Source organism: Heteronotia binoei, chromosome 12 (genome assembly GCF_032191835.1).
Source record: "Heteronotia binoei isolate CCM8104 ecotype False Entrance Well chromosome 12, APGP_CSIRO_Hbin_v1, whole genome shotgun sequence".
NCBI lineage: Eukaryota > Metazoa > Chordata > Lepidosauria > Squamata > Gekkonidae > Heteronotia > Heteronotia binoei.
This window is the reverse complement of record NC_083234.1, coordinates 70,980,610-71,003,417: the sequence shown is the minus strand read 5'-3', so window position 1 is coordinate 71,003,417 and position 22,808 is coordinate 70,980,610. Positions and strand designations below refer to the sequence as shown.

The 22,808-nt window shown below is 47.6% G+C and overlaps 1 protein-coding gene across 6 annotated transcripts in view; it reads left to right on the top strand.

Moving 5' to 3' along the window:
* Positions 1 to 22,808, top strand: part of RAPGEF1 (Rap guanine nucleotide exchange factor 1) — a 192,535-nt gene that overhangs the window by 89,645 nt on the left and 80,082 nt on the right. For all 6 annotated transcript variants that reach the window (XM_060250718.1, XM_060250717.1, XM_060250716.1 and 3 more), the window contains exons 2-4: positions 7,847 to 7,986; positions 15,763 to 15,941; positions 18,403 to 18,559. In XM_060250718.1, coding sequence (XP_060106701.1) covers positions 7,847 to 7,986; positions 15,763 to 15,941; positions 18,403 to 18,559 — 476 coding nt within the window. The remainder of the gene's footprint in view (positions 1 to 7,846; positions 7,987 to 15,762; positions 15,942 to 18,402; positions 18,560 to 22,808) is intronic.

Below are 22,808 nucleotides of genomic sequence, written 5' to 3'. Positions count from 1 at the left end.
CATAAGAACAGGATGCAGGGGAGCAAAAAGCACCCCTTTTGGAATGATGTTATTACTATTGTTATTATTGTTACTATTTAATACCAGAAGTTCCCAGAACAAGATTTTTAACAGATACACAGCATGGTTTTTAAAAAGCAGGGCTATAATTTATTCTTCTCATGGTTGGAATCATTTAGATACTTGCTTCGAATATATACATGTCTCTTTTGGATGAGAATTTGGATTTTAGCTGTTTCTTCTAATTTGTAAGGGTTTCTCCCCCCCTTAATCTGTAATATGTTGGGTTTTTTTTTTTAAAAAAAAAATACTTTGGTTTAAATTAAGAGAACCTTCTTTTATTGTTTTTGCATGCTATATTCCACATGACAAAAAAAAAGTTGTAATGGTTATTGTGGTCCTTGTACAGAGGTCGGTGAAATGAGTACCCAGCTTGCTGGGGGGAAAGTGTATATGACTGGGGAAGGCAATGGCAAACCACCCCGTAAAAAGTCTGCCGTGAAAACGTTGTGATGTGATGTCACTCCAGAGTCGGAAATGACTGGTGCTTGCACAGGGGATTACCTTTACCTTTTTACATTTCTTCATGGGTTTAAGGATTTCTAAGCAGACTGTTTTTGTAACAGGAACTCCTTTGCATATTAGGCAACACGCCCCTGATGTATCCAATCCTCCAAGAGCTTATAGAAGGCCTTGTACAAAGAGCCCTGTAAGCTCTTGGAGGATTGGCTACATCAGGGGTGTGTGGCCTAATATGCAAAGGATTTCCTGCTACAGAAAAAGCCCTGTATTCTAAGTAAAAGGAGACTGTGCCTTTCCCTCTGGTCATGTGATGTGTCCCTTCTCAGTTGCTGCTCCCTGGAAAAGGTGGACCAGGCTATGCAGGGAAATGAACCTTGGAATATGGGGCAAAGGGGGACTGTTAGCCAGAACCCCCAAGCACCCTCTCTGTTCCTTGGCAAGAGATTTGGCTTTTGGGCCCTCGGTTGCTGATCCCCAGTCACGTGGCCCCCCTGATTAATTGCATTTCATTCTGGTGAAAGAGTGACCTCAGCAATAACAACTTGATGAGTCACCTTCTATTTCTTTTTAAACACCCAGGTCAGGAGGCATGTTAGAATGTCTGGAAACACGCACACACCACACCCCTCGGCGAACACTGCCCATAGCATTTGTTCTGGTGATGTCAAATGCCCGGGCGTGCACATAGAAATCTCGTTAGAAATGTCGCAGGCTAGCCAATTCCATAGCAAACACATTTCGAGCATTCTCCTTGGGCAAAACGCAGTGTGACTTTGAGAGGGAGGGAGCAGAAGACGCTTACAAAGACCACGGTGTCGAACGATGACTTACCAGCTCCCCGCTGAAATGGAAGCCAGCTGCAGATTAAAGGTGCAAAGGGGTAGAGCGAAATGCTTAATTCTGTTATGTTGTGGTGTGCACTTTCTGAGTGCCGGCCTGCTGAGCTTTCAGTGTGACTCAGCTGGACAGCTGTCTGTGTGCTAATGGCCCGTCTTAGCTTGCTCAGTGGTGCCAGCTCTGGGCTTGCTGCAGTAGGGTTACCGCACAAGTATGGAATTCAGCACCCCGAGGGTGTCTGTTCTTGCTTAAACTGGAGCTGTGGAGATAAATTGAAAAAACACTTTTTGCTGTTTGCTGTGAGACTGAAATCAGGCTTACAAGTTGCCACCAGCCAGTGGCGAATAAGAAAAAGAGCTGGAGTAGTGTAGAGGTTAGAGCAGGGGTGTCAAACTCATTTGTTATGAGGGACGGTTCTGTCATAAATGAGACCTTGCCGGGCCACGTGTGTCATAAAATGTAATGCCAGGTAGCAGAGATATAAACTTTATAAAGGACACAAACACAAGGATTTTTTAAAAAGCTTAAATAAAATATGCTTAAACATTAAACATCTCGGCTCATCTCCGAGAATGATGAGTCTGCGTATAGGAGGGAAGTTCATCAGCTGTCCCTTTGGAGTAAAGTAAATAATCTTATTTTTAATGTAAATAAGACGAAGGAAATCATAGTGGATTACAGGAAGAGTAGTCTGGATATTCAGCCATTGTTTATTGATGGTGTTATGGTAGAACAGGTGACAGAATGGAAGTTTTTGGGAATTACTATGAAACAGGATCTAACATGGGGGGCAAATACTTCAGCTCTAGAGAAAAAGGCCCAGCAACGACTATACTATTTAAGACTCTTAAGATCACAACAACTGTCAGGGAGTCTGCTGGTTGCCTTTTATCGTAGTTCCATTGAGAGCATTATATCTTATTGCCTCTGCGTGTGGTTTGGGAGCTGCATGGAAGCAGAGAGAAGGGTGCTCCAAGAGTGATGGTAAGAGCACAGAAGATTTGTGGATGCTCTCTCCCCTCATTGGTGGATCTGTATAATATGGGATGTAAAAGGAAGATACAAATGATCTTAAAGGACCCTTCACATCCGGGCCACTTGCTATTTGAGATCTTACCGTCGGGCAGACTATATAGAGTGTTGAAGGCTAAGACAAATAGATTTAAGGGCAGCTTCTATCCAAGTGCTGTGGTTAGGCTAAATGCAGAGATATGAATGGTTATTTGTTTTAGATGTAGGCTAAATGTAGGGTCATTAATGGTTATTTCTTTTAGATGTATTTAAATGGTTTATGTATATGTCTTTTTTTTAGTGTTGATGTGTTGGTATGTTTGTGGAAGAGCACCTCATTTCGTTGCTCTCATTTTCCTTTATTGAGAACAATGACAATAAATTTATCATATCATATCATTAGCACTCATTGGTCTTAAAGGTGCTTTCTTTGCATCTCTCTCATGCAATCCAGGGAACTGGGCAAAGGAAGCTCTGCTCTTCCCTTCCTTCCCCAGGGGACCAGGAGGGGGAGGAGCCTCAGCCCATAGAAGGAAGAGGGGCTTGGCAAGCTATGATACAGAAGGAGGAAGCAAGAGAGAGGGAAAAGGAAACAGATTACAGCCAGTTGCTTGAGGGCCTGATAGGAGCCCTCTGGGGGCCTGATTTGGCCCCTGGGCCACATGTTTGACACCCCCTGGATTAGAGTGTCAAACTAGAGTCTGGGAGAACCAGGTTCAAATCCCAACTCTGCCATGGAAGCTTGCGGGGTGCCCTTGGGCCAGTCGCACACTCTCAACCTAACCCACCTCACAGGGTTATTGTGAGGGAAGAGGATTGTGTACGAGAGCCCTGTTGGGAAGCCAAGCAGATGTGCTTCTGTAAACTGGAAAAGTGCCAATTCGCTGCTGCTTGGTTTTCCCCTTGTAGTTGTCAGCATCCCACAGATAGCTAGCATAGACTTGTGGGCTGGCTTAAAAATAATTTTTAAAAAGCCTTGAATCCTTCAATGGAAGAAAGGCAAAATATAAATCTTGAAAATGAATAAAATAACTAAATTTTTTTTAAAAAAACAGTGGTGTTCTGGAAAGCAGAATGGAACCTCCATGTGCACAAGCAATGTTTCTCACTGGCAAATGGTAGGACAGACTAACAGGGGAAAGCTCTTTTTGGAAACAGAGTCCTGGATTCAATGGATTCCTTGACCTGGCTCTGAAAAGGGATTCTGATATTTTTGTAAAGAATTAGACTCATTCACAGATTACCTTCAGCCTCCCAACTGTAGCTAGGATTGGATCCTCCTTGTACAGACGCAGTCTACCAGCAGCCTGGGAGCAAAGAGTGGGCGGCCCTCACTTTCATGACTTGCTTGGGAGCTGCCTAGAGACCTCCGTCTGTTTGAAAACAGGATACTAGTCACCGGGGCTTTTTTTAGTAGAAAAAGCCCATCAGGGACTCATTTGCATATTAGGCTACACCCCCCTGTTTCACATAGGGCTTTTTGTGGGAAAAGCCTAGCAAGAATTCCTTGACGTATAAGGCCACACCCCCTGACACCAAGCCAGCTGGAACTGCGTTCCTGCTAAGCTCCGCTAGTCACAGTCACAGAACCTTTATCGGCATAACGGATACTAGCCTAGATGGATACTGGCTGGAGCCAGTCATGAGTCAGATCCAGCAAGGCAATCATTTCTTTCTTGCCAGAAAGAGATTTGGGTAACAGGTTATATTTGTTATTTGGAAAGCAGAGTTTAAAAGTCCCCCCTCCCCTCCTCTAGCAGCCATGAAAAATAGGACTTTATAATAAAAGAGTGAGACCCAAGATTCTTGGTGTGCCCTGCTCAATGCCAGAGTAAACTCTGCTGGCCAAGCATAATTGCACGTGGTTAGGAAAAGGGCAGGGATCGTTTATAACCAAGGCAGCCTCATCCTTGCGCAGGGAGGGGGGAGGGGGAGGACACACATGCGCGTGCATGCACGAACAGCAGAAACATTTTTTCTTCTGCCTTTCGATAGCCTGGAAGGCAAGTCCTTTGTTTGCTATATAACTTGGCCTCTTGCAGCACTCTTTCCAAAAAGCATGTGCAGAGTTGTTTGCCGTGAAAAGCAGGCAGATTTATTTAGATCCATAGCTGTCCTTTTAAAAATATCTGCCGGCACTGAAATGCTCAGCTTGCAGGCCCAGAGCTCAGAGTTTTAAAACATGTGCAGAGACTGAAATAGCTCACACAGAAAAAAAATGAATGGCAAGGAGGAGAAATCCTTTGTCCACTTTGCCCCCTGCTTTCCTTTAAAAAATTGAACCGTGCTTCTTGAAATATTGCTTTGGACCCCTTCCTGTGTTCATTTGGCAGGGAAATTCCTGGAAGTTTTGAGGGATAGAGCCTGGGGAAAGGGTTTGGGAGGAGGGACCTTGGTGAAGTATAGTGCTTTCAAAGCAGCCATTTCTCAGTGGAACTAGTCTCTGTAATCTGGAGATTAATTGTAATTCTGGGAGATCTCTAGGCGCAACCTGGAGGTTGGCAACTCTCTACATGGCTTTCTCCTTTCATACCAGGCTGTAATAAAGGGCTGGGCCTGCCCTAAGTGTGCAGAGGGAAGGAGCCATTGCCCACCCAACTGATGCTCAAGATGCAGTTTCTCTTCTCCCTTCCTATAATTGTTCCTCCTCCTCCTCCTCATTGTTGTTGTTCTGCCACACTTTGCTGTGTTTACAGTTTGAGAGCTAGTTCGGTGTAGTGAAGTGTCTGGACTCTTATCTGGGAGAACCGGATTTGAGTCTCAGAGCGGCTCACAATCTCCTTTACCTTCCTCCCCCACAACAGACACCCTGTGATGTGGGTGGGGCTCGAGAGGGCTCTCACAGCAGCTGCCCTTTCAATGACAACCTCTGCCAGAGCTATGGCTGACTCAAGGCCATTCCAGCAGCTGCAAGTGGAGGAGTGGGGAATCAAATCCGGTTCTCCCAGATAAGAGTCTGCACACTTAACCACTACACCAAACTGGCTCTTATCTGGGAGAACTGGATTTGATTCCTCAATCCTCCACATGTGGCTGCTAGAGTGACCTTGAGTCATTCATAACTCTGTCAGAGCTGTTTCTCTCAAGGGCAGTTTCTGTCAGAGCTCTCTCAGCCCCACCTACCTCACAGAGTGTCAATTGTGGGAAGGGGAAAGGAAAGGAGATTGAGCGGGATATTTATTTTATTATATTTATACCCGCCCTCCCCTATCGGGCTCAGTATATAAATCCAGTCTCTTTTTCTTCATGGAATTGTGACTTATGCACAGGCCTTTGCGTAGTCTGTTTGGATCTTCCCATTCCGAGCGAGCCTGAAGGCTTGTAGATGTCCCCTCTTGTTAGAAGAAGAAGAAGAAGAAGAAATTGGATTTATATCCCACCCTATACTCTGAATCTCATTTTCTCCTTTACTTCCCCCCCCCACAACAGACACCTTGTGAGGTAGGTGGGGCTGAGAGAGCTCTCTCAGAAGCTGCCCTTTCAAGGACAGCTCTAAGAGAGTTATGGCTGACCCAGGGCCATTCCAGCAGCTGCAAGTGGAGGAGTGAGGACTCAAACAGGGTTCTCCCAGATAAGAGTCCGCGCACTTAACCACTACACCAAACTGGCTCTTACTTCTTCCCCTCCTTCTGTTCCCCAAGTCATGCTCCCAAAGCAGTGGGGGGAATGTGTGATCTCTGGCAAACACGACCTGAGGTTTTAAAAGTTCGAAACCCCCTGCTGGGTCAGCCCAGAGGGCTATATAGTCCTGTATCCTGTCTGTGCTCGATGCTTTCAGGAAACTCGCCAGCGGGACGTAAAGGCAGTCGCCCTCCCGTGCTGTTTATCACCAGCATTTGCTGCAGAGAGGCAGCTTCTGAATGTGCACATTCCATCCAGCTATCCATAGCCCTATTCTTCCCTATGAATGTATCTAATCCCCCTTTAAAGCTGTCTAAGCCAGTGGCCATTTGCCGCCTCTCGAGCCGTAGATTCCACAGCTGGTCAGGCCCCGCATAAAAAAAATGTGCTTTCTCTTGTCTCTCCTACATCTACTATCAGTCATTTGGGGGTTCCTCTGTGTTCTGGCACTCTGTAAAAGGGGAGGGGGGGGAGTGTTCTCCGTCTGCCCCGTGCATAATTTTAAAAAGCTCTAGCAAATCTCCCTCTGTTTGTCCTTTTTCTAATAATTGAAAAGACCCTCCAAATATATACACTGAATGGGGTATATTTTGTGTCCTCACAACTTGGTTGCTGCGTTGTTAGCCGTCTGTGGGGAAAAGGTGGGATGAAAATGTTTAAAAGAAGTCTTTTTCCTCGTCGGGAAGGTGCACCAGCCCCTTGAAGAGGTTGGCTGCCCATTCTTGCCAGCCCTCAATGCACTTTTGAAATGGGGCAGCCAGAACTGCACGCTGTATCCCAAAATGCAATAGCACCATAGATTTTTAAATGAAATGCATCAGAAGGGGTGGAGGCTTGCATGAGGCTGGCAGAACTACACAGTAACCCCCAGGTTACTCGAGTAGGGTTGCCAAGTCCGGTTCAAGAAACATCTGGGGACTTTGGGGGTGGAGCCAGGAGCAAAGGTGTGACAAGCATAATTGAACCCCAAAGGGAGTTCTGGCCTCACCTTTTAAATGCCTTCCCTCCATTGGAAATAATGCAGGATAGGGGCACCTTCTTCGGGGCTCTTAGAATTAGACCCCCTGGTCCAGTCTTTTTGAAACTTGGAAAGTGTTTTGAAGAGAGGCACGCGATGCTATGCTGAAATTTTGACGCTTCTATCTCAAACACCCCCCCCCCCCAAGAGCCCCAGATACCCACAGATCAATTCTTCATTATACCCTATGGGTCTCCACAGGGAATAATGGAGTGCCCAGAAGACATCCCCCCCCTCTGCTTTCTGATGACCCAAAAGTGGGGAGAGGGTCTCCAAACCAGGGGATCCCCTGCCCCCACCTGGGGATTGGCAACCCAAGCCTCAAGGGACTTGTGCAAATGGTTGTGGAGTTTTCTAGCTAAGCTGGGCAGGGCTGGGTCATCCGAGAACTTCGGGAAGCCTCCCACTTGGAGCAGGCCTCGCTGCCGCAGTCCTCAACACGGGCCGAATTCAAAGATTTCAGGTTTTCACGGCTGGCATCATCATTAGGGTTTGTAGAATCTTTCGGGCTCAAGTGCCGTGTTCTACTGGAGAAAGTTTTCCTTCCAAACGTTTCGTTCTCGGCTGCGGAGAACATCCTCAGTGGCGTTGCAGCCGGAGCAGGCGTTCTGAGACCTTCTTGGCTGCTCACTCAATGCACAGCAGCCAAGAAGGTCAGAACGCCTGCTCCGGCTGCAACGCCGCTGAGGATGTTCTCCGCAGCCGAGAACGAAACGTCTGGAAGAAAAACTTTCTCCAGTAGAACACGGCACTCGAGCCCGAAAGATTCTACATACCCTAGCGGGCAGAATTGCTTCCCATTTTGACGGTGCGAATCCCTGTGCTCTTTCTTCATAGACTCCCAGCGCTCCCACCTGTCGTCCCTCACCATGAAGTTTATGGACAAGTTCCATTCGCCCAAAATAAAGCGAACGCCCTCCAAGAAAGGGAAGCAGCCGGACCTAGTGGAGAAAACGCCCGAAAAAGCAGGAAACAAGGTAAGCCGCTCGCAGAGATGGCGGAACCAGTCTGTGTGGGGTCTGCTTTGAGGTTTGCTTTGCTGGCATTATGGCAGTTTCTGAACAGCTGGTATGGCTTGGTACGAGAGACTCCCCTGGCATACGGATCTGTGGCGTTATATTCATACAGCGTTGTGTTTTCTGGAGAGCTTTATTTTTATTTATTTTATCAAATTCATATCCTGCCCTCCCCTAAAAGGTTCAACAGTTAAAAACCACATCGAATATGAAAAAAAATATACAATAAAATCAATCCACGCATTTTAACCAAGATGCACATCAATGTTTCTGAATATCTATATTTGTCCAGTGGGATTGTCAGTGCTATGGGACGTTTGTGGTCTTCTTTGCAATCTCTGTCCCCAAATGTGGCCTGTGAGAGATTAGCATGGCCAGGTGATTTTGGGCAGTGGAGATGACAGTGAAGGGAGAAGGGACAAGAGAGTCAGGTGTCCAGAAGTGGCTCTAGAATGCCTAAGGGTGAGGTGCCAGCAGCACCGAAAAAGGCTTAGTGGCAGCCCTGAATGGTACCCCAGTCCCCAGGACCACTATATCAGTTGGCTCATTCACCTTCCCCACCTATCTCACCTACCTTAATGTAGGAACTGCATAGAATAAATGTCAGATGTTGGAGAGCCGCAAGACATGAACGTCAGATGCTTAAGAGCAGGAAGGAAGGAAGATAGGGAGAGGTGGAAAGAAAGCAATTTAATCTTAAATGTGTTTTCCAAGCTGCTGGCTGGCTTGGCTTGGATGAGTGATTTAAAGAGAGAAATGCCTTCTCCAAAGCCAGCCAGTGGGGTGGTAGCGGCTTCGAGAGCCACACAATATGTGCGAAAGAGCCACATGTGGCTCCCGAGCTTAAGTTTGGCCACCCCTGTAACAGGGGGTCTGTTGTGGGGGGAGAAAGGTAAAGGAGATACGTCAGCCACTCTGAGATTCAGAGTGAAGGGTGGGGTATAAATCCAATATCATCTTCTTCAAAAAGGCAGAGAGGAAAAGCATGCGACTGCTAGCTCTACACCACCGGGCTCCACTCCCTCCCTCCCTCCAGCTTTGTGGTGGCCACAGTGGCTCTGTGGGCCTGCCTTTTCCCCTCCCGTCCCTACAAAAGAGGGAGGGGAGAGCAGGAGGCTGCCGGGCTACCTCCAAGCTTTGCTCTCGTCATCTCAGAGCACACCTGGGCCAACCACAGGCTGCCTGGCCAGGGCAGGGTCGCTGGGTGTGAAGGAATCCCTCCTAATTCTGAATGGAGAAATTCGCTGTGGAGCACTGGCTGAAGACGGGACTGCAGGGAGAGCAGCTACACCAGTCAAGGAGACTTCTTAACACCAATAAGGCCAGAGCCAGTCATGTGACACTGTGTCCCCCCTGGGCTAGGCTTGGTCTGTGCCGTTAGCTGAGCAAATAAGAGACCTGCTTACTTCACGGACCACCTCCCCTTCACCCCCTCTGGGGGTTTTTTTGCCTTGCCTGAACTGCACAGAAGCTGGTTCTGCCAAGAGGCTTCACTTCCATTTGGGATCAAGAGGGCACTGTGGGCTTCGCAGCAGGAGGCAGGCAGTGCAGGCAATCCACACGTCACCTGTGCCTCTTCTGAGCACTGCTCCCCGATGTGCACCTCCTTCATCTGTCAGTGTTCTAGAAGAGAAGTCGAACGCGTGGGACAGAGAGGGAGGAAAGGGGAAAGAGTTTAAGAAATCAGGAGGCTTTGGGACAGGTGGGAGGGAAGGTGGCTGGTGGGCATAAAAGGTCACAGAGGCGGCTATAGCTGGCCCGCAGAGCAGTAGCTTGGTGAGCTAGCAAAACGAGGTGCAGGAGAAAGCAGCAAAAGGATCTGCAAAATGGCACCCCAAAGCAGTGTGGTCTGAGCGTTCCTGTGGCAGGAGCACGCCCAGCTGATGCAGCTGGCTAAAAACAAAGAGGGAAAAGAGCCTAGTGGCTGGCCTCGTGATGCAAACATTTTAGCCGTGCAGCTGGCGGAAGGGTTAACATGCAATCATTTTAATGACTGTCTGTGGCCAATTGATTAGCTGAGAGGCAAGTGATAAGATTGAGCGGGAGGGAAGGGTGGTGGTAGCTGAGGCGGGGCAAAAGAATTACCCTGAGATTTCTGCAGAGCCAGACTGGTTGTTCTAGAGCAGATGGGGTCTTGAGTATCAATATCTATTTGTTTGGGGAGGGCCATGTCTAACTAACTGTTGGCAAGATGGCATTTAGCTGAGGTGGAAAAATTGCATTATTGGGCCATACCATAACTGCCCCCCCCCCCATCAGATTGCTAAACACGGCACCTGTGTTTGCAGAAACCACTCTTGAGGTCAGCTGTTCCTTACACACAGCTTGATTCTGCATCCTTTCATCCTTTCAGCATGAAGGAAAATGATACCCCACAGTGGTTGTTTAGCGCTCCAGGCCTGTGACACGTCACCTGTGCCTCTTCTGAGCACTGCTCCCCGATGTGGCACCTCCTTCATCTGCCAAGCCATTGCCCAGCGCAGCTTGTGGTTGGCAGGTGGCTCCGACCTAGAAAACAACTGCTGCTGGAGGCACTGGAAAGTTATGGTTGTGTGTTAAAGATGGAAGTAAATGGCTTGGAAAATCAGGTGGATGCCGTTCGAGATTATAGTTATAACATCCTGACCTGGATGGCCCAGGCAAGCCTGATCTCATCATCATCATCATCATCATAAGATATTGGATTTATATCCCGCCCTCCACTCAGAGTCTCAGAGCAGCTCACAATCTCCTTTACCTTCCTCCCCCACAACAGACACCCTGTGAGGTGGGTGGGGCTGGAGAGGGCTCTCACAGCAGCTGCCCTTTCAAGGACAACTCTGCCAGAGCTATGGCTGACTCAAGGCCATTCCAGCAGCTGCAAGTGGAGGAGTGGGGAATCAAATCCGGTTCTCCCAGATAAGAGTCTGCAAACTTAACCACTACACCAAACTGGCTCTTATCTGGGAGAACCGGATTTGATTCCCCAATCCTCCACATGTGGCTGCTAGAGTGACCTTGAGTCATTCATAACTCTGTCAGAGCTGTTTCTCTCAAGGGCAGTTTCTGTCAGAGCTCTCTCAGCCCCACCTACCTCACAGGGTGTCAATTGTGGGAAGGGGAAAGGAAAGGAGATTGAGCGGGATATTTATTTTATTATATTTATACCCGCCCTCCCCTATCGGGCTCAGTATATAAATCCAGTCTCTTTTTCTTCATGGAATTGTGACTTATGCACAGGCCTTTGCGTAGTCTGTTTGGATCTTCGCATTCCGAGCGAGCCTGAAGGCTTGTAGATGTCCCCTCTTGTTAGAAGAAGAAGAAGAAATTGGATTTATATCCCACCCTATACTCTGAATCTCATTTTCTCCTTTACTTCCCTCCCCCCACAACAGACACCTTGTGAGGTAGGTGGGGCTGAGAGAGCTCTCTCAGAAGCTGCCCTTTCAAGGACAGCTCTAAGAGAGTTATGGCTGACCCAGGGCCATTCCAGCAGCTGCAAGTGGAGGAGTGGGGAATCAAGCCCGGTTCTCCCAGATAAGAATCCACACATTTAACCACTACACCAAACTGGGTCTCAGATCCTGGAAGCTAAGCAGGGCCAACCCTGGCATGTATTTGGAAGGGAAACCTCAGAAGAATACTGGATTGGGAGGCAGAAGCAGCTCTATCAAGCCTGAATGTCCTCCATGCCCCAGTAGGAGTTGCCAGAGGTTGCGGTGACTTCCAGGCATGGACGCGCACATGCACACACACACAAATTATATATATATATATATATTTTCCTTCGTGATGAAAGGATGCAGAAGCGTTCCCTTCAGCAAACATTATGAATCAAGCTGTGTGTAAGGAACAGCTGACCTCAAGAGTGGTTCCCTCAAACACAGTGCCGTGGGGGGGGGGGGGGGCAGTTATGGTATGGCTCAATAATGCAATTTTTCCACTTTAGCTAAATGCCATCTTGCCAACAGTTAGCTAGACATAGCCCTCCCCAGACAAATAGATATTGTTCAAGAGGCAAAGGTCCCTTCATCAGCTGTACGTTGGAATGGAGAACCCAAGTTAGAAGGTGGAGGGGGGAGGTATTGGAAACTGGAGACACAGGATTCAGAGATACAATGCATCTTGTAAAACAAAGCAGGAGTCAAGTGGCACCTTTAAGACCAACAAAGTTTTATTCTGAATGTAAACTTTCGTGTGCTAGAAGCACACTTCATCAGACAATAGGATGGAACCTAGAAGTGTGCTTCTAGCAGACGGAAGCTTGCATTCTGAATAAAACTTTGTTGGTCTTTAAGGTGAAACTTGACTCCTGCTTCAGACCAACAGGGGTGCCCACCTGGATCAGTGCACATTGTAGTCAGCTTACTTACAGCACTGAAGAAATGCTTTGGGACAGAAAAAATTAGCATCTGTAATGAGATAAGAATCTTGTTTCCCTATTCAGCCCCGGGGGGCGGGGATGGCATTGTTCTGACTTTGCGAATGAACTTGAGTCCAGCAATCTCACATTGTAATCTCCCATTGAAGCTTCTGTGTTTGACTCTTTAGGGTCAGCAGTGGACTGATCAGCGAGATGAAAATGTTCTCCCACTCTTTTTTGAGCGCTCTGATTTTTTTTTTTTTGTAATGTCACGTTTATGTCCATTACGTCTTAGTAGTACTGGACTCAAATCTAGCTACCGTATTTGCCAGCGTATAAGATGACTTTTTTGCCCTGAAAAACATGCCTCCAAGTGGGGGGGTCATCTTATACGCCGGGTGCCCATAGTGGCCTCCCGATGCCCGCCCATCTCATTCATATCTCCGCAATGAGGTTGTTGAGGGAGAGCCGGCGCTCTGACAGCTTACAATCTCACAGCCGGAGGAAGCGAATCGCCGAGACGGAGGTGCCCGCCCTCTGCTGAGCGGAAGTTTGGCACTTTTTTTACAGCCAGAGAGGCCAGCACGACTCTAGGCAGCCGGGCGGGATCATGGGCAAAGCTTCGCCCTATCGACGGCGGGAGATCCCGTGCCTCTGCCCCGTTGCGTTAGGAGTCGCACATCGACGAAGCACGGAGGAGGCGGCGGCGAGCTGGGCATGCAGGGAGCGAGCAGCGGGACGAGCCCTCTATATTTTGAGTGGAATTGTTGGGGGGTCGTCTTATACGCCCAGTCGTCGTATACGCCGGCAAATACGGTAATATTACTCTTTCAGCTGATGGTGGCAGTGAATATGGCTCTCTGCAGCTCACTGTGTGAGTACCGCTGTTGTAGCATCTCTGAATATTTGAAAGGCGATTGCTTGCTTGATTTGCATACCCATAACATTTTTACCCTTCCACACACAAAACATACATAGGAAGTTGTGTTGGGCTGAGTGTTTAGTTTTCCTGGTATCTCAGCTTCCCCTGAAAAAGAAAAAGTCACTGCCCCCTGTGGCTGGCTGCACAGATATCCTTGAAAGTGTGTGAGCGTAACAGATACCTGCCTTAATCTCCAAAGTCAGTGGAGGGGGGGAGCTGAATAAGATTTTTCAAGCTTTAGACATGGAATGGGATTACAGTGTCATGAATCCTTTTCTAGACCCTCCCCATCAGCTAAACCTATTATGCGAAAAAAAATAAAATTAAAATATGCAGAAATGTTTACTTTCCGCTGTTTATGAAAACTGGAGATTATGGCCTTTCTTGGCACAAAAATTTAGATTTTTTTTTTTAAATGCAGAATTTTAAAAGTGTGTTTTAAGCATGAATCACAGACAGTCCTATTTATAATATTAGCATGTGCAAGTACTTCTTCACCCAAAGAGCGATTAACACATGGAATTCGCTGCCACGAAAGGTGGTGGCAGCTACAAGCATAGATGACTTCAAGAAGAGATAAACATATGGAGCAGAGGTCCATCAGTGGCTATTAGCCACAAGGGATAGATGGAACTCTCTGACTGGGGCAACTGATGATGATTCTTGGTGCTTGGGGGAGTACAACAGTGGAGGGCTCCTAGTGTCCCAGCCCCACTGGTGGACCTCCTGACGGCACCTGGTTTTTTGGCCAGTGTGTGACAGAGAGTTGAACTGGATGTGCTATTGGCCTGATCCAACATGGCTTCTCTTATGTTCTTAAGTATCTTTAGCTATTGTTGATTTGTCTGGATGTGTATTTTAACCACCCTGATTTCCTTTTCCTTGTGTCACCCTCTCTCTTGTTTTGTTGGGAGAAACGGAATAGGCAAATTTCACACGCTTAAGAGAACAAAGCTCTCGTTTTCCAGCTGTTGACCGGAGGAAATTCAGGCGCTCTAAAAAGCCATTGTTTCCCATCCCAATACAGCAGTGTGAAGACCTCTGTGCTCTTTCCTGCATCTACTGCAGGGATGGGGAACCTCCGTCCCGAGGGCTGTATGCGGCCCTCGAGGTCACTTGGTGTGGCCCTCGGAGATTGCTGGGCTGAACTGAGCCATGTGGCAGCCTCCCTGGGGCCTGGCTGGCCAATGAGGATCATGGGGCCCAACCGTGCTGTGCAGCAGCCTCCCCAGGGCCAGGCAGGGATCACAGGGCTCAGATATACTGTGTGGCAGCCTCCCTGGGGCCTGGCTGGCTGGCCAGAATTGCTGCAGGGCCTGGAAAAGTTCAATTTGCACTTGATTATCCCAGATGGTATGGCCTAAGATGCTAATGGGTGTGTGACCTAATATGCTAATATTAGGGGATGTGGTCTAATATGCTATTGAGTTCTTGCTGGGCTTTTTCTACAAAAAAGCCCTGGACCTGTGCATTTGCCTAGGGTGGCGGGCCAGGTGTGTTTGTGTGTGTGTGTGTGTGTGTGTGTGTGCGCCAGATTAGGCTCTCTCCACATGACTTCAAATAGAAAAACAATTATTTGCATCAATTTTGAGAGCCTGAATCGTTCTCCCTTCGCAGAGCACTGTTTTTTAAGTTGATAATTTTTTTATGGTCTGCGAATGATGTTATAAATATCCATATGGCCCTTGGCAGAAAAAAGGTTCCCCACCCCTGATCAACTGCCATGTCCTCGCCTGTGTCCCTTCTTGTGTCCTCATCAGCCTGGGGCTCTCCTTTTCCTGTTTCCCTTGGGATGAACTTCTCTTAGATCTCCCTGTTTCCACCTCACCTCACGTCTGACTGGTTTCTGGCAGGAATTGGACTCATTCTGTTTTTGCCCCATCTCTCTGCAAAGGCCTTCCCAAGACTGTGAACCAAAGCCCCCCCCCCCCCCCTTATCATTTTTAGGAAGATTTGCAACATGGGTTTATCTCAGAGACCATCGGGCCGCGTTTATATATTGCTGAATTATGCTGGTGGGGACTTTTGAGAAGGTGGAGTGTGAATTTACTAGCATTTTTATTATGGATTTTTGTTCTTTTTAAAAAAACCCTCTTTCCTTGAGCCATTCTGAGATGAATGTTGGCATCCATGTCTGTTGTTTTCTTTGAGAGCTGGTGAGAATTGTTGGGGGGGGGGGAGGTGTTTTTCATTTGTTTGTCGTACTTTGCTGTGCTGTGGCTATTTTTAGCCGATGCTTTTGCAAGCTGCTTTGAGCCTCCACCAACGGAGGAAACATCATGATAAAGAATCTCCTTGCCTGTCTTGTTGGTTTTTAATTGGAAAGAAAGGCTGGCTGCTCTCCGCCAGGTTGCAGCGCTAACGTCAAGCGAGCCGGGGAGGCCTCGTGAGCCGGAGCTTGAAGTCTGGGTTCCCTTGGCAGTCCTTGCGTCTCCCTTGCCATCTTTTCTTTTCTTCTCCTCCCTGCATTCAGAATCTCATTTGGCTGGAGGAGAAAGAAAAGGAAGTTGTCAGTGCCCTGCGCTATTTCAAGACCATCGTGGACAAAATGGCCATCGACAAGAAGGTGTTGGAGATGCTGCCCGGGTCGGCGACTAAAGTGCTGGAGGCCATCGTGCCCCTGGTCCAGACGGACCCACGGATCCAGCAGAGGTGAGATTGGGGTTGGGGAGGGAATTAGGTGGAAGGACCAGGATACTGAATGAGGAACCCACTAGCTCTGGAGTGTCAAACTCATTTGTTATGGGGGTCAAATATGACATAAATGAGACCTTGTCAGGCCAAGCCACGTTGGGTTGGGTTGAGCCAGGCCATGTGTGAACCTATTTATGATTGGGTAGCAGAGACATAAACTTTATAAAGGACACAGACAAACACAAAGATTTTTTGAAAACCTTAAAACATCCTTAAAACATTAGCACTCAGTCTTAAAGGTGCTTTCTTTGTATTTCTCCCATGGGATCCAGGGAGCTGGGCAAAGGAAGTTTTGGCTCTTTCCTTCCTTCCCCAGGGAGCCAGGAGGGGGAGGAGCCTCAGCCAACAGAAGGAAGAGAGGCTTGGCTCAGTAGCTCTGCTGTGCAATTGAGAGAGCCCGGCAAAGCAAGCTATCCCTCCCCCCTTCCTCCCCTAGGGGGGAGCCTCAGCCAATGGAGAAAATAGAGGCTTGGCTCTGTAGCTCCTTTGCGATAGAGGAAGCCTGGCAAAGCAAACTTATGCAGAAGGAAGCAAGAGAGAGGGGGAAGGAAGCAGGTGACTGCCAGTAGCTTGGGGGGCTGATAGGAGCCCTCCGGGGGCCTGATTTTGGCCCCCGGGCTGTATGTTTGACACCCCTGCACTAGCTGATGCTGCAGTCCTGTGGCCCAACAGACTCATGAGAACTTGTGAAGCAGCTTGAGGACTGGATGAAAAACTCCCCTGGGCCTTAATCTGCCCACCTCTGGGCTGGGATCTCACCATCTCCATTCATATTGCCACTTTGAGCCTACAATTTGGTTGAGTTTTCGCTCCTCAAAGGCTCAGAGCAATGCCACTTTAAGCCCACAGAGAATCACAACAGGGGGCAAATATTCAGATTCTGTGCCAGTCTTCAGAGGTTTTCTCTCTGGATGCTGGCCAAAACAGAATAACGTATGCAAAATAAGCAAGTAGATGCAAATCGCTTAGCCTCTTCAGGGCACAGAATTCCCCTTTTCATAGTTTTTGAGTGGCAGTTAACTTTGGCTTTACCCAGCCCTTCACCTGAGAATAGCTGCTGACCACAACTATTTCCCTTTTATAACTTTGGCAGCACTGTGCTTTCTGTCATGAGCCTTTACATTCATGCAAGCGTGTCAGTCCATTCAACCCCAGAGTGTTTTGTGCTGGCAACAGGGGAACCAAAACTATAACAAGGAAGTTGTTCAGTTCCACTTTTCCCCGTGAACGGCAACCACAGTGTGTTGTTTTCAGAACTAGGGAGACAAGGGGCGAGAGGTGGAGCAAGCCCAACAAATCCATGGTTGTACATATTAGAATGAAAATTAACAGTCTTAATGAAAGTGTTTAAATTTGGCAAATTGTCCTTTGTAATCTTGAGAATGGATTACTGTACTATAGTGCGCATTGGGCAGCCCCCTGAAGATGATTCGGAAACATCTGTAGTTGGTGGAGAGCAGCTTACAGAACCAATGTGAGGTTGTGGTTAGAATGTTGGGCTGAGACGAGAAAGATCTGTGTGCAGATCTCCATCAGTTTTACAGATTGTCTTGGTCTAGTCCAGGGGTGGCCAAACTGCGGCTCAGGAGCCACATGTGGCTCTTTCACACGTATTGTGTGGCTCTTGAAGCCTCCACCACCCCGTCTGCTAGCCTGAAAAGGACATTTGTCTCTTTAAATCACTTCTCCCAGCCAAGTCAGCCAGCAGCTTGGAGAATGCATTTAAAGTTAGTTGCTTTCTTTCCACCTCCCTCCCTCCTCCCCATCTATTTCTTTTCCTTCCTTCCTTCCTTCCTTCCTTCCTTCCTTCCTTCCTTCCTTCCTTCCTTCCTTCCTTCCTTCCTTCCTTCCTTCCTTCCTTCCTTGCAGCTCTCAAACATCTGATGTTTGTTCTATGTGGCTCTTACATTAAGCAAGTTTGGCCAGCCCTGGTCTAGTCTAACGTTCTATCTAACCCACTTTACTGGGTGGTTATGAAAATAAAATGGAGGTAGGAAACTATGTCAGCAGCTAAGCCTGATTTCTTTGGATGCAGAGATGCCTTAGACTAAGATGTTCATACTGCATGGGACACTTCCTGTTTAGATCCACCAGAAGAGAACCCTCTTCTGTCACGGGACTGCCCATCCCAGCTAACCGCATTCCAAAGTTCTCACCACCCAACTGGTGGGGTTTCCCACACCCCATGTATTCCGCATCTGACACATATAACCCACAAGACATGTGCTTGTATTGAACTGCCTATTATATATACAGTCAGAGCTTCTGAATCTGTCTAAGACAATGGTGGGGTGGGGTGTGATTTGGAATAAATCACCTCGTGATAGAGAGCTTGACCAGTAGTTTTGTTTATTGAGCTTGGCGGTAGTTTGTTTACTGAGACCTCGGTGTGGTCTTTCTCATGGTTTTGTCCCTCCAGTTCCGCCATCTCCTCCTGCTACAGCCGTGTATACCAGAGTCTGGCCAATCTGGTTCGTTGGTCTGATCAGGTGATGCTAGAAGGTGTGAACTCCGAAGACAAAGAGGTGGTGAACACAGTAAAAGGGGTCATCAAGGCTGTTCTAGATGGAGTCAAGGTACGGTGTGCTGCAAGGTGCATGCTCATTTTGCCCCCTCTGGGGAAAGGGTTTTCTGTTAAAACAAAGGCGACAGTTTTTAAGAAGCGGGTAAAGGCATTGAGCCCCTGCTTCCAGCCTGAGAGAGCACTAATCTCTTAAAGCTGATGATAACCATTGTGAAGCTAGTCTTCTCTGGTGGATTCCTTCCGATGCTCTGGGTAGTGTTGTGCTCTTTGAAACCATCTCTTCCGCAGTGGCTGGCAAGCTGCCAGAATAAATACGCTTCCAAGCATTTGGCTAATTTTTAAAAACATTATTGTTTTTAAGTACTGATTTGCTTGGGGGGATTTCTGGGTGGCTTTTCTTTTCTTCTTTTCAGAGCCATCCAAACCATTCCCATTAATATAGAGCAGCTTAAGATATGGTGGAGTCTTTGTGGGGCTCACAATCTCCCTTCTGTGGATGATCTCTGAAAGGCCACCAGTGGGCACCACTCATGAGAGTCTGGGAGGGTCCTCTCTTTCCAGCACTTAGCAGTCGACAGAGCTGGCAAGCACCCCTAGAGGGGCAGAGGCAGGCCTCAGATCCAGTGGGAGCTCACAGGAGCGCAGCTCCTGAACTTTTCTGAGAGTTCCACCTCCTCCTTCTGAGAGTTCCACCTTGTCCATTGAATAGTAGGTGCAGCTGCATAACAATCCCTGGATGAGCTCCACCACCTATTTTTCTACAAAACAACCCCTGGGCAGAGGAAAGAAGAGACTGACAGTTGCCTGTTAGGTTTGTTTTTGATCTGTCAGTGCACTGGATCAATATAATTTTCACAGAGATAAATCCAGGGGGTGGGCAAGCAGTGTTGGTCTGAAGCAATAAAACAAAGTTGGAGTCCAGTAGAACCTTTAAGACCAATGAAGTTTTATTGAGAATGTAAGTTTTTGTGTGCATGCACGCTTCCTCGTACAAATGCACACAAAAGCTTACATTCTTAGTAAAACTTTGTCAGCCTTAAAGGTGCTACTGGATTCCAACTTCGTTCTGTTTCCCACAGAGGACAGTATACACAGGCACATGGAACATGCATGTAGTGGTTAAGTGTGCGGACTCTTATCTGGGAGAACCGGGTTTGATTTCCCACTCCTCCACTGGCAGCTGCTTGAATGGCCTTGAGTCAGCCGTAGCTCTCATAGAGGTTGTCCTCGAAAGGGCAGCTGCTGTGAAAGCTCTCTCAGCCCCAACCACCTCACAGGGTGTCTGATATGGGGGAAGAAGATAAAGGAGATTGTAAGCCGCTCTGAGACTCTGATTCAGAGAGAAGGGCGGGGTATAAATCTGCAGTTGTCGTCTTATATTGAATCAGACCATCACTTCATCAGGGTCCCCGCTGTCTGCTCAGACTGGCAGTGGCTCTCCAGAGTCTCATGCCAGAGTCTTTCACATACAATACTACCTGGACTTTTCAGCTGGAGATGTCGGGGATTGGAACACGGGACCTTCTGCATACAAGCAGACGCTCTTCCTTTTTTGTAGCACGAGCTTAGTCCTGCTGTTGACAAAACAGTGCTTGAGAACAGGCTTGAGACAGTAGATGTCATGTTAGATAAAAATATGGAGCAGAGGTCCATCAGTGGCTATTAGCCACAGTGTGTATATGTGTGTGTATATGTGTGTGTGTATGTATATATATATACATTTTTTGGCCACTGTGTGACACAGAGTGTTGGACTGGATGGGCCATTGGCCTGATCCAACATGGCTTCTCTTATGTTCTTATGTGACACAGTGTTGGACTGGATGGGCCACTGGCCTGATCCAACGTGGCTTCTCTTATGTTCTTATGTGACACAGAATGTTGGACTGGATGGGCCATTGGCCTGATCCAACATGGCTTCTCTTATGTTCTCCCTTGTTCATTTGTTTGGAAAGCAAGTTCCATGCAGTTAGTGTGCTGGGGAAGAAAGATCACTGAATTCCCGCTCTTCCCCGCTCCACCCCCCCCCCCCCCCCCCTCAGTGCTTGCAGGACTGGTTTTAGCTCCTTCTCCCCATCGCAGTTGAGAGTTACTGAAAAATATTGGTAGCCACCCAGTTACAGATGAGGGAACGGGCTGTCTCTTGCCCTCTCATTCCTAGGGCTTTCCATAACCCACTTGGTATTCTCCACTCCTCTGAACTTGGCACAAGCGTCTGTTTTCAAGCCATCACGATTGGGCTTAGAGTAGCATTTCTGATGCCAGCAACCTGGTGCAGAAATGAAACTGATCTCCCAGACTTCTGGCTCATGTGGCTGCACAGCTTAACTGATGCTTAGGGAAATGATTATTCTCTCTTGTTTGCCATTCGCTTTAGTTAGTTACAACAATTATATTGATTCCCCCCCCCCCTGCTTCTTAGAAGCTCGATTGCCTGGAAGGAATGGTGGTTGTTCAAGAGCAATAAAGCTTAAGCAAAGATCTTTAAGTCCCAACGCCAAATCAAAGATAAAAATTGATTTTTGACTTCTCAAAATGCAGTAGATGACATGTTTCGGTAGTAATATTTGAATTGTCCAATAATCCAGCTGAAATGGATATAGAGAGGGGGAGGTTGGGGCTTTTCTCCTCTCTCTGGGCAGAGCTTCCAGCCCGGTGACTCCAGTATTGGCCATTTCTTGGTTCTTCGCCATACCATTTGTGTCCCCTTCCAAGACAAAGACTTCTTCCCAGTATCAAACTCAGTAGGACTGGTTGGTTACATCTCAGCTGCTAGGAAGCCATTCTTTTGGCTCAAGGCTCTGTTTGTATAGAACCAGGGTGGCCAAACTGGAGTGGCTCCGGAGCCACACATGGTTCTTTCACACATATTGTGTGGCTCTCGAAGCCCTCACCACTCCATCTGCCAACTTGGAGAAGGCAATCCAGCCAGTGGCTTGGAGAATGCATTTAAAGATAAAGTTGCTTTCTTTCTACTTCTCCCTCCCCCCACCTATTTGCCTTCCTTCCTTTCTGCTCTCAAACATCTGACGTTCATGTCTTGTGGCACTCAAACATCTGACGTTTATGTCTTGTGGCTCTCAAGCATCTGACGGGTATTCTATGTGACTCTTACATTAAGCAAATTTGGCCACCCCTCGTATAGAAGCTATCTATTCCAGTATAGCAGCCCCCCAAGTACCCATCTTTTGTACCCTTTTGTGGTCCTACTGCTATTTCTGAAAGACCAGCAGATCCCTTTCACTTCTGCTTTCCAGGGGTTGCTTCAGTCTTTGCTGCATCTTACACCACATGAGTGTTGCGTGCAGTGCTGATCTGAGATTCTCTCTTACAGTATCTCCGCAAACCTTTGATATTTATGGCAGAATTAAGGTTCTTCAGCCCTAACTTGGATAGCCCAGGGTAGTAAGGCCTGGTCAGGATTTGGATGGGAGCAGGGCTTTTTTTTTTTTTAGCAGGAATCCTTTGCATATTAGGCCACGCCCTCATGAAGTAGCCTATCCTCCAAGAGCTTACAGGGCCTATTGAGTTCCTGCTACAAAAAAACCCCAACACCTGTATGGGAGACCTCCAAGGAATGCCAGAGATGAGATGCAGAGGCAGGCAGAGGTACCTCTGAACATCTGTTGCCTTGAAAACCCAATGAGGTTGCCATAAGTCACCTGTGACTTGACGACAAAAAAGGGGGGTGGGGTCTTTAAGTCTTCCTTTTGGAATTTCCTTTTGATGGATGGAGAGAGCACGATGGATGAGGGTTCAGGAAGAAGGGTTTAGGACAGAGGCTGATTCACACAGTACAGGCACCACCTAGAAGCTGCCTGAAAGTGAACCTCTGTGGAGAGCTGTTTTTGTGAACCCCGCCTTGCTGCGCAGTTTATTCCCCTGCAACGCTTTTGACTCTCCTTGTTAGCTTCACATGAGTGTTGTTGTTTTTGGGCACAGATTTCACTCGCAGAGCATTTTTAAAAATGCTCTAGTGGCACCTTAGAGAGTGATAAGTATCTGTCTACAGAAGAAACTTACACAGACTTCATCCGATGTTAGCAGTCGTGTGCTGCAAGCTAGGCAGGTGACTTGGTGTATTTTTTTGACTGCAGAGTTTTCAAAAGAATGATGCATGGGAAAGTCGAGGCTATAAAAACAATGCCAATGAAGTTGGACGGGATTACCGCAGACTTTAAAATTAATCTTTCCTGGATGTTTTGGCTGTGTGGCCCAAAATAACAGAACAAACTTCATGGCTAAGTGGGGCTTGAACCTGGTTCTCCCAGGTCTTCGCCCAGCACTGCAACCATTCCCCCA